This window comes from Epinephelus lanceolatus, chromosome 5 (assembly GCF_041903045.1).
Source record: "Epinephelus lanceolatus isolate andai-2023 chromosome 5, ASM4190304v1, whole genome shotgun sequence".
Taxonomy (NCBI): Eukaryota; Metazoa; Chordata; class Actinopteri; order Perciformes; family Serranidae; genus Epinephelus; species Epinephelus lanceolatus.
Genome location: NC_135738.1, coordinates 42,571,401 through 42,583,625, shown reverse-complemented (window position 1 = coordinate 42,583,625; position 12,225 = coordinate 42,571,401). Strand labels below are relative to the sequence as shown.

At 39.6% G+C, this 12,225-nt stretch overlaps 1 protein-coding gene across 1 annotated transcript in view; it reads right to left on the bottom strand.

Moving 5' to 3' along the window:
- The window catches only part of LOC117261603 (aminopeptidase Ey-like), a 32,524-nt gene extending 21,271 nt beyond the window's left edge, over positions 1 to 11,253 (bottom strand). The window contains exons 1-5 of the mRNA XM_033633981.2: positions 10,910 to 11,253; positions 7,474 to 7,571; positions 5,297 to 5,413; positions 1,505 to 1,691; positions 1,246 to 1,388 (exon numbers count right to left, since the gene is read on the bottom strand). Of these exons, the coding sequence (XP_033489872.2) occupies positions 1,246 to 1,388; positions 1,505 to 1,691; positions 5,297 to 5,413; positions 7,474 to 7,571; positions 10,910 to 11,052 (688 nt within the window). The 5' untranslated portion in view covers positions 11,053 to 11,253. The remainder of the gene's footprint in view (positions 1 to 1,245; positions 1,389 to 1,504; positions 1,692 to 5,296; positions 5,414 to 7,473; positions 7,572 to 10,909) is intronic.
- Positions 11,254 to 12,225: the final 972 nt, after the last annotated feature.

The following is a 12,225-nucleotide window of genomic DNA, read 5'->3' as shown; positions in this document are numbered from 1 at the left end:
TTTCTCGCATGTAATAAAGACACAAATCTAACTCCATATTTTATCAGCATAAAGTAAATAATTTGAATAAACTGACTGTACAAAGGAAATATGGTCTGCGCTATGGACAAAGAAATGAAGTTTATGAAATATATGATGGTGACAAGAGCAACAATGTGCATAAATAATTAAATTATGTAACAGTGGAAGTTGAATGCAATGCACAAACTTAAGTTCAGTTTGATAAAATAATATGAAAGTGACAAGTGCAGAGATTATATGAGGGATGTGAAATGTAAAGTCCAGTTTGATCATCCCGTCTTCATCCTGTTTATATTGCCATGGTACAAGATTTGATGCACACACACACACACACACACACAAACTTTCTTTCTTTCTTTCTTTCTTTCTTTCTTTCTTTTCTTTTCTTTTCTTTTCTTTTCTTAACAGAGATAGTGGCGTTTGGATTCGGGTTGCAGCAGACCGGCGGCAATTTGAAATGGAATGAAGCCCACAGACGGCAGACGATACAAACCAGTAGCCGAACGCGCCCCATCCACCCACAGTACAATGCTCTTATGGCCCTATGCTATCAAAAGCTGGCAAAATACATTTGTTTTATTTTATTTTATGGCCTTAACATTAACCTGTCATATTGTTGAGTTATCAAGGACACTTTTGTGTTTTTGTGTGTATACAGAAATGTTAAAGATATCATTGAGGAAAACGACGTTGACGTGACGTTGTTGAATCAGGGAATCCGTGTGTCCACCACGACAAAGGATCCTAATTGACTGTACATTGGCATTGTTTCCGTGGTACCGGCACGTAATTTTAACCCATTACGTGCTGCCACCACGGAATGTGGTGTTAAGAGGTCATGGTCCTTTCACGTATTTCTGTGAGATCAGGTTGTTCATGTTGCTGTAAATCAGTTGTAGATCACACTGTGTAAATTTCATGCAAATCAAAAGATAATTTTCTAACAAGTCTTACTTCCTGTTGCCAGTAGGTGGCACAATCACCATGACACCCACTTTGCATTTTGATGGCCTCAGGCCTGGGGCCTTATAAAACATATGAAATTTGGGGCAGATTGGACAAGGTACAAGCTCTCATTGCAACATATGATGATGATGCTCTTCAAAATCTCTGTGAAGTAAGTAAATTGCTACATATCTGTTTGCATGCAAGATAATGATTGATAATCTAACTGTACATTTATGCAAAGACAACTCTGTATTGATACATGCAGACTGCACTGACCTCTTTCCATGCCATTGGACAGGGCTACAGTTCCAGCGGGGTGGATGAGAGTCATATAGAAAACAGCTTTCATAGCCGGCTCATCAAAACAAGGGAAGGTCTTTCTGGCATGAGTTGGATGCATCTGAGAGGTGGCAACAATCCTGGGAATGAGAAAAACAATCTGAACACAGTGCCTATTAACACAATGTAGTTTTATAAAATAAGCTCATCGAAACAAATCTAAGCGATATTGTGGGATAAAGAGTAGAGAGCTTACTTTTGAACTCCATCTTCTTCATATTCACTCCGGTAAAAGCCCTCCAAGTCATCAGCTAGTTCTCCAGTGACCTCAGTGTACAGCTGATACTTCTGTCCTTGACTTAATTTACCATTCAGCTGGATAACCAGATACTGGGTCTTAAGCTGCAACCAGGAGGACTTAATACTGGGAGCAGACCCACCACCTGATGAAGAAAAATAAAAATGATGGGGGGCGGGGGGGTGACAAGTTCTCCAGTTGAAAAATAATTGGAAAGACAATTTTTTTGGTGAAAATTTGTCAAATATAAAAGCAACAACATTTTTTATTACAAGCTCCCTCCAAATGCCGGAGCTCCCCACCCTATAGAGGAAACTCATGTAGGCTTCTTGTACCTCAGTCTTTCAATCTCTACCTAAAGCTCATGACCATAGGTGAGGGTTGGAACAAAGCTTAAAGGATTTGCTTTCTGGCTCTGCTCCCTTTTCACCATAACAGACTGGTACACCTGCACCAATTCGCTCACGCTGTATTTTACCCCCACTTGTCAACAAAACCCTGAGATACTTGAACTCCAATGCCTTTCAGGCAATAACGCACTCTTGACCCAGATGGGCAAACTGGTGTGACTGCCCTAGCAACCATGCAAGAGTAAAGAGCCAGTCCACTATTCCACGGCCAGGATGGAATCCGCATTGCTCTGAGCCAAAGTTCATTAGATTGGGTACTCGCCCAACAGGTGATCCGCAAAAGGCAGTGTAACGGTAAATATATGTATATATAAATTCACATAATCACTATGACCGAGCTGCAGTTCATTTCATTTTGAAAGTCTCAGACAAAAGTCAAATCTTTGACCCCGTCATCATATTCATCACTGACGTGGAGGACTCCAGCATTTAAACTTTGTCGCCCAGGCATTAGGTAGCAGCCTACACTGAGTTCAAGAACCCTAAGTAGAATCCTATTGAGGTTTTATGGTGGTGGAGCTTGCTAAAATGTTACCTTACCAGGCAGTGATTGCACGGAATGTTTTCGCCATCCCAGCATTGAGTGCAGCCAGTGAAAGAGACTTTTGCTCTGCTGCATTTGTAATTGAAGAACGGAGTACCCAACTTAATGTGCATGACTGTGGCCTGTGTATGTTTAATCATCAATAGGCTTTGACTTCTGGTACTTGTAATAACTGGTGAACCAGGTGAGAGAGGACTCAAACACACGACTATGGGGACAGTTCAGGTAAAGTAACAGTCTTTACTGGTCAAAAGGCTGCAACTGTACACAGGACATCAGTGAAGGCAAACAAACCCAATAGAGGTGAGGCAGAGGCTGAGTCAATCAACAGGCTAAATCCAAAAAAAAAGATAAGGACGCTGGGAAACAAGAGGCTGAAACATGAGAAACACAAGGAGCTAAGACAAACTGGCACTAAGAGAAAACAAGACACACTCTAAAAACTCTGGTAAAGGGAAAGATAATGAGACACAGGTGAGGCTAATCAGGGCGGGACAGACAAGCAGACACAGGTGAAGTAATCAAAAGGGAGGGAAAACACACAGGGGCAGGAAGTGAAATGATGTGAAATGAGAGGAGATGTGACTTTCAAAGTAAAACAGGAAAAACATGAATGAATGAAAAAAAAAAAAACATAACCTAAGAAACTTGAGCTGTGACGGTACTGAGCTTCACGGGCAGGTTCAGGTTTTCAAAAAGGGACCCATACAGGACTCTGTACTGAGCTGCTGCTGACCTGAGGTTTGACAGTCGGCCAAAGCCTCCTCTCTAGCACCCTGGACTCTAATTTGCTAAGGGCTGAGCAGTGTGATACCCCTATAACTGGAGCAAACCCTCTGGTCCCTTTATTAAAAAACTGGAACCATCACCATGGCCTGCCCCTCCACAGGCATTGTCCCCGTCCTACACATGATACTGAAGAGGTGTATCAGCCAAAATAGCCCAACAGTGTCCAGAGCCCTCAGCTTCTTAGGGCAAATCTCATCCACACATAGCACATTGTCACAAAAGAGCTTTGTTTTCCTTTCTAGCATTGAGACTTTCTCCTTATGCATGTGTATGTGTACATATACAGGGCCATGGACGTCGTTAGACCTGGGCATTCCCAGCTATAGCCCCGGATCTTTTGGGCTCAGCCTGGGATCTTTTAAGCCTCCGTGTTTTTGTTGTGGATTTTTTTGTTTTGTTTTTCTTTACAAATAAAGCACCTCATTTCCAACTTAAAGTCCACAGCACAGCACGGGAGCACAACAGACAGCAACGCACGCAGCACAGCAGCACAGCAGCACACAACACATTCACTGTCACACCAGCTTACATGGCATATGTACATGACTATATGTTTGATTTTTTGTTTCTGTAAATCCCTAATGATCTTTAGTATATACACATACAAGTGTCCGTTTCGTTTTTTTCATGTATTTCCCACTCCAAACTGACCACACACACACATCTCAATGTGAAGTAAGGGATAATGTATAGTGAGCGGGTGACTGTTAAAAAATAACTCCCGACAGGGGAATGGAACCCCGACCTGCAGCGTCTATTCCCGGTCATGTTCCATTATCCCGCTTAGAACATGGCTTACTACTTACTTCTTCTAGTTGTCTGTGCCAGTTTGCTCCTGACGGCCCTGCGATTTTCTCTTCCTTTCTTTTTTTTTTTGCTGGGGACATGTCATTTTTTAGCCAAACATCAAGCATTTTGTCCTTTCCAAAAATTTTAAAAGTGATGTCTTGAAAATGCTGCATTTTGCCACTCCAATCCTATTTGGCCTGTGTGGACTAACCAACTGATTTTGATGCTCCTCAGTCTAAGGCCGTTGCTATGGCGTCCCTAGCAATGGAGCAGCAGAGCAGCAGTGATACTTCAAGAAATAAACACCGCAGAATTGTGTTGATTGACCAATCAAAATCAAGTATTTAAGAGTGCCATGTTCTAGGCAAATTTACTCTTCTGTGCTTTGGAGGTTCGTATCTCCACAACAGATTGGTCGATTTGAGTGATTGGCACTTCAATTGATTCGTTAGAGCCAGTGGAATGACGTTATACCCACCAACACGAGATTGACAGCACTGTAAGCCAATCAGAGTCAGCAGAACACTGTTGTGGGGGAGGTGCCAACTGCTGAATGTGGTCATTTTTGTAGCGGAACATACCATGTGGCCGAATTCATGGCAGAACAACAACAATAAGAGAAATTTTACAGCTATAGCTCAGCAAAACGATTTCTGTTGTTCTTCTTTGGCCTCTAGCTCTCTGATGCTTTGGTGTAGAGTGCTTTGGCGCATATGTGTGGAAAGAGCAGTGTCTCAGCTTTCATTTGCGATGAATGGTGCGTGTTTTGCATAACATGGCGTTGCGGTGGAGCCCGAAATATGACGAGTGGGTATGGACTTTCATTTGTTGTTATTTATTTAGTTGTTGTTTGAGCTCTGTTTGGGGCATGTAAAAAGGGTTTATACAGCCTTGTAGCCCAGGTTCTGCTGTCTAATTTGATGTGCAGCATATTCTTCATGATCAGTGCATTGTTTCACACTGTTTGGGGCACTGTTTGTCCCCCAGTTGGGGGACTTTCAGGTTTAACACATTTTAACCAACAATTTGGGCAACCCAATAATAGAAGACGAGTGCTCATTCTTTGTCAAAATATGTTAAAATCACGTGGAATTATTCAAAATTTTCCCGGGGGAGAAAACCCCGAACCCACGGGTAAAGAATTGTTCCCACTCCAGGGCTAAAGCCCCAGATGTTTTCAGCTCCTAGCAATGTCCCTGCACAGGGCACAGCACGTACCTGAGGCGATGAGCCTGGCAGTGTGTGTGTCATCAAGTGTGGTGTAGTTGAGTTTGTTGGAGTGAATCAGGATCAGATCTGTTTCCTTCACACACTTAAACTCCACAGTGGATCGGCCTGGAAATGCGTGGAAATAGCAAAGACATTCATTATAAATAACGCATCTTGCCTACAGTTAGAAAAACTAGGAGGTAAAAAAGGTAGGTTGTTATAATTAATAATGCAATAACATATAAACACATAAAATCCATAAATTAAGTGTAGATAATGAAGTGTTGATGCAGAAAATGTAGAAATCCAGAGATGAGTAAAAGTAGAAATTTTAAAATACAGAAATAAATTATGTACATTTACAGAAATGTATTTTTTAAATCATTATTTATTTATATAGCTATGTCGCGATTAATTACCTACATCTATGCGTTCAGTCATTCAATTAGGTATTTCATTTCTTATTTCTGTATTAATGTCAGCATTCGTGTTAATATATATTACTTTATCAAAATGTGAATTTCAGTATTTTTTCTTTATTGATTGATAAATGTATAATTTTGTCAACCTCAAATATATCTATATTATATGCGACTTATTTCAATGAAAGTGTGAAAAGAATCCAGCTTTTTGTAAGATTGAGAAGATTTCATCATCAAAGTGTTTTTTTCTTCTAAATAGAGAATGATACAATAATACACTGCATCCTAACGGTCTCTGATTGAAACTAAACTCTGACTAAATAAATTTGTAGCTGTCATGATCCTGCTCTGTGTCCAGAGAACATCAGTCTTTTTGTTTAAGACTATCTGACAGATATCTTTAAGTTATATTAGTTATCTGGCTTTGTTGTCACACTAATTATTATGAGGATTTGGTTTTCAAGGTTTTGGGTTTTCAGTGTTACTTTGTTTTTAGCTGTTCAGTAGATTTTAAACTTTAAATCACACAGTGATAATGTAATTCAACACATAGTGCTTATGATTGGACTTTTGGTGCTCTTGTTTAACATTTAACTTTAACATATGATGTGAGTGGTGATTAAACAGCTTTGTTCCACTTTCAACCTTGATTATTAATTGCAAAAAAAGACAACAAAACAACAACAACAACAACAACAACAACACCAACACCAAAAAACAAACAAACAACAACACAAGTACTGAAGAGGAAGTAGCTCAAAGACAACAGGTCCATCATTTTTATTTATTTTTACACCAAGTTAAGTAGGGCTTGTGGCAACTAATAATTTCAGTTTGGACAGGACATTAACACACATACACCCAGTGACTACAATCTGACAATAAGACATTAAATGAGGAATCCAGAGCAACAAAGTGTTGAAAATACCATGATTATATGTTGAACTCTGATTGATTGAAATGTATTTTATGCTTAGTTGACATGCACATCACACAGGCACCAGGAGTTTATCCACGCTTGTTTTTTCACTCAGCCTGGATTTGTGACTGGCATTTATCTGTTTGTGGCGACCACGCTCCAGGCCATTACTTGAGACCTAGCTCCTGTTTGACTACTGGCCTTTATTTAAGAAAACACAGTGGTTACTATTTGATGAATCAAATTATTTACCGACAGTGTAGACGATGAGGGATGTGAGGTTTATCAGTAAATAAAATGGTTGAGGGTTGACCACAGAATGTGCTAGGTCCAGCACTGCAACTCAACAACACAGAATGATTTTTAATTTTATATTTGTAATACCTGTCATACTTTTCAGCATGTATAGTTTAACATATGTAACCCTGTGTATTACAACCCTTAGGGGTCAGGGGGTCAGTATGGCCCAATATGATGCATGTTAGATCTTTTGTTTAATGCTATCAAATACTTTTGCTTTATCTTTGTTAAAATATTGAGATGTTCAAATTGTGCTTGTCATATTGGGAGAATTTATCATATAACATATTGACAGAAAACCCCAGGAACAGGTTTCTTTGGAAAAACAAACTAAACTATAACATCATTAAAAACGTTGTCTCTCATAAAATTGTGAAACAGAGGCTGGACACAATTCCTGGACCTGGCAACCTGCAATGGGCCCACACTCAGAACACCAATTGCTCACCTCTGAATGACTGCTTCTAATTGTAAAAGAACATCAATAGACCTCAAAAGAAATTCAGCCACAAGATGTCCTGTAATTAAGAAGCACCGTTAATTACCTGTAAAAATGTAGAGGCCAGTGTTTGGGTCACGGCTGAGACGAGGCCACAGGGTGATGTTGTAGTAATCAGGGACCAAATCAGTGGGGAGGCGATAGCTGAGGGGAATAAACACTAAGATCACCAAACTGAATGAAATTATGTTTACTTTACTTCATTTAGCACTTATTATCTTATTATAATACAAAATTGTATCATCATCTGCTACAAAATAAGTTCCCCAACCTAATTAACAAAATACTGTATTTCATTTGTCATTGCCTTCCAAGTCAAGCCATACTAGGGTTTTACTTACAGACATTGTGTTCATGAGTAAAACAGGGAAAAGCTAAGGTAGACAACACTGACTGCTGGCAGGACGTGGGAAGCAAACTGTAGTCTGAGAAGTCCAAGTCATTTGCTTTGTGCTAAAACATCATACAACTTCCACCTTTGCAACTGACAAGCACCGTTATAATTCATACAACCATAAGATGACGCTTGTAAAGATAGTGTGAGCACAGGTTGCTTCAGGTGTTTGAACAAATGACGAATTATGATGTTCTTCTGGTAAGAACAGTCTGTTTCTGTATGTCATTATAACATTTAAAAAAATGTACCATTAAAATTAAAACTGAACCTTAACCTTGATTTATTTTTTACATGCGTAAGAGGAGAGCATTATTTTAAAAAGTACGCTCTTCATATTATCAGTAAATGTAACTGTAAGTGATTAAGTTCGCCATCACATCATAAACTGCCTCATCAAGCAGCCACAGTGAGACAGTTGTACTGAAATATGTTACATTCCCTCAAACGCTTTTCTCATATTACTATTTACATTCTTTTTATAAGCCCATTTTTTTCTCTACAATTTTTAGAGATCACACTTTAGTGAAACAGCCCAGTCACCAGACTGCAAATCATGAATATGTTACATCTGCATGTTTCATACGTATCGCATCAATGTTTCTAAGGTGACATATGAGCTGACTTTGTCTTTGGGAGGTGGTGGTGTGAGTCATTGCTGTGTTTCTATTGGCTTTTTAGGCACCAAACATGGGTGTTTTGTAGCAACTCATCGTTGTTTCTCTAGCACGGGATAGTGCCAAGGAAACATGTTTTTTTCCGTGGCGTTGCTGCATTTCTTGCAGGGATAGTGGCACAAAAAGCAGCTGTTTTTTTTCACCAAAACGCTGCTGCTTTTCCATCAGGGACTGTGCCCCCAAAACTAGGTAATTTCAAGCCAAAACATCATCTTTGCCTAATTACAACCGAATGATTTTTGTACCTAATCCTAACCACATGTTAATCATAGCATTGCTAAAGCATATTTTAACATATCTGTCACATAATATTATGCAAATGTAACGTATCCCTGGTTTGCAGAAATGTACAACGGCAACATTATTTCTGGTGATTGGGTTGAGTGTGGTCTAATCAACAGAGTGTTTCATCATATTTTTGTTGAAAATGAATAACCTCGTGCAGTAACTGCAATACAAAGACATCTTATTGTAGTTACACATGGCATATACTCAGGCTGCTCTCATAAACTGTTTGTAATGCACCAAATTTTGTACATATCCCACATAATCATGAGCCAGTAATTCATGCATAACCCACATATTTTTGAAGGCTGCGATCACATGACCAATGCGATGACGGGAGTAAAGAAGGAAGCAGTCCCCATAAGGCACAGGACTTTCTCCCAGGACTTTACCCAAGAGACCTGTGCTCAGAACTGTGTGAACTCTGACTGAGCTTAGAGTTATATTAAGGTACGACCTCACCATGTTTCTTTCCCTAAACCCAACCACAGTAACTTTACTTACTTAGTTTCATTTTATTAACGCACCACCATCAGCTCACTCACTCTCCAGGACCTTAACACTGACCAATGTGGTTGATTACTATGCCAATCTTACAAAGGAGGACGACACTTGAACAGTTTCCTCTGGTTTGTTTTACTATTAAAGTTAACATTAGCTAATATGCTAAAAAGTTAGCATTATGGGGAAATCCAATATTCTTTTACCTCCACAGTTTCTGATTGGGTGGACATGATAACCCTTAATATACATAACATTATTCATCCCTACAGTAAATACTTTTTCCCTAACCTGATATGATGCCTGTGGATATTCTCATTTATCCAGGTCATAGTTATCTCAAGGCAATTGAATCGAACGCAACTGGACTTAGTTTTGTCTTAGAAGACGTTTCACCTCTTATCCAAGAGGCTTCATCAGTTCATGCTTGTCTGACTAGGCTGGAGCTAGTCTGACAAACTGGTGTGGAAAAACCCAGGCACTTAACCTCTCAGGAAGTCTTCACAAGGCCAATGATGTCATTGGTTCGTTAGTGCTCCAATGGTGTGTCAACAACGGTTGTTGAAACTCCTGCTGCAACGGTAGTTGTTGGAGTCGTTAGAGTCACATGAGGCCATTTGTGAACGATTATTGTTTTTCAGAGGTTAAGCTGTTAAATCTCCTGGGCAAGGATGAAAGGACAGCATTATAGGTGGGGGATAGGTGGTGTCGCAGACCTCCTCCTCTACTGAGAGATGGTTTTTGATGATGTGTGTGCTGCACATGTGAGCATTTTTGATGATCGCCTCTGTCCAGTCCTTTCATCTTATCGCATTTAACCATAGTTGTCCTTCTTTTTGCTGACGGGCAGTGGCGGCTGGTATGCGATAAAATTTAAGTTTTGAGCCATGACTCCTTCTATTCTGGCACCTAATAACACAACAAGATGACATTTCACGACTCCTATGTGGCCTACAGCCTTGTGGGGGCGAGTTGTCACCTTCAACTTGTTGTTTGAGGTTACATTAATATAGTGAGATACATGTACATCTTATGCAACAATATGCAAAAATATCCTTTTACTGCAAGTCTAAGCAGGATGTATGCTTGTATGTATCTTCTTTCTGTCCATCAATAGACAAACAAGATAAACCACCTCTGCATAGGTCAGTTAGGGTACCCGCACCGATAGTGTTGAATCAACACCTATCTAAAAAGGTTCAACAAGAACATTAGATTACCCTGCATTTGTTTTAAATAGGTGAACCTTATAACAATAGTCACAATGATGTCATTTCACTTATCCGTTAAGTTACTTTTGTTGTTTCACTTTTAGCCATGGAGAAATACTAATGCTAACGACAAAAAGCTTTTAGCGAAGCTGAAGTTCAGCCAATTTTGCTTTCATTCAATAGAGTTGCAGTCTTTACGAATAAAAAATCAACCAGCATTAGAGATAGCCCAAGATTTATTGATCAAAGCTTATCCCATTCATGTCGTATTGCACCATTATTCACCACCCTGTGATGCACAATACATCTGTCTGCACTTTTACTTTACTTTTAATGTCAGCAATGTTTGTGTTATGTATTATCATCCTTCAAAGACACAGAAGTGTCAAACTCTTTGTCAGACCAGTGTCTTACCTGTCCCAAGGAGCTGTGACGTCATCAATATCATCTCCTCCTGTCAGGGCAATAGTCCACAACGTGACAATGGTTGCTATGGAGATCAGGGCTAAGACCACAAACAGTATGCACAGCTTGCTGACTTTGCAGCATTTCCCCATGGTCTAATAAACAGCACAGAAGTCAAAACTGAATCACTGAGAGGAGAACTGTTGACTAAAACTACTTCTTCACCCTTTAGTGCACCCCTAAATTGCTACTAGATAGCAAATGTTAAAAAGTCTGATTAAAACTAAGTCTGGTTCGCTGAGTCTAAGATCGCACACAGAATGGCACACAAAAGTGAATGTCAGGTTTTAACTGCTGACACCAACCCCACCCCCACTCCATTCCATTATCTCTCTCAATCGAGTGCTCTCACCATTTGCAATCAATGGATGATATATTAGGACAGCATGGGAATGGTGGAAGTAGAAACTGTTGATAACAGTTGGCTCAGAAGTGAGAGATAAGAGTGATGAATTACCTACAATAATGTTTTAGTGGAAGTTCACATTATCAGTCACAGAACACTGCACTGCTGTCAGCTGAGAATTCACATGTGTATGACACAAAGGTTTTATTGTCTTTGTCTCACAGTGTTTATAGGTCAAATCTTTAGTTCTGTTAAAGTGACATTCAAGGAAGCAGCTTCATTCATGGACAGGTTTCTTAATGGTAATCTGTATTGTAAACAGTACTGGAATTCTTCTCTGTAACAATAATTGGTGACACTTTATAATAACGATCACTCATAAGTAATTTATAAGCTATTGATTAATAATGAATATCGACAAAAATGTTTTGTTGATGATTAGTTCATTATTAACTAATGGCATATAAATTACTTATAACTAATCGTTACTATAAAGTGTTTCCCAGACTGAATATTATTTTCTATATCTTGCTTTTATTCCCATGTAGTCTAACACGATGAACATACACAAAAGCCAACATTTGCATAAACCAGTCTACTTCAAACATGAGGAGGCACTGTCTTGACTCAAGTCCGATTCCATCGCTTCTCGTTGACTCAACATCGCAGGCAGCATGAGCTGTACCTTACAATAACAGCAAGTGTGCAAGTGTCAGACATTCGAAGGGATGACCTGTTACATATCAGTAGGCCTAACTAACGAGTCCTTCAAAATGATTGGTTCGTTCATTTTTGGCCATCACTTTCTTTGGCTGACAGGATGTCCTTTAGTGTTGAGGGGGCATGCAGGAGGCGAGCCCAGCTACTGCTCACCATAACTCACCTTGTTTCTCTGATAAGATCCAGATGTCCGCAGTGG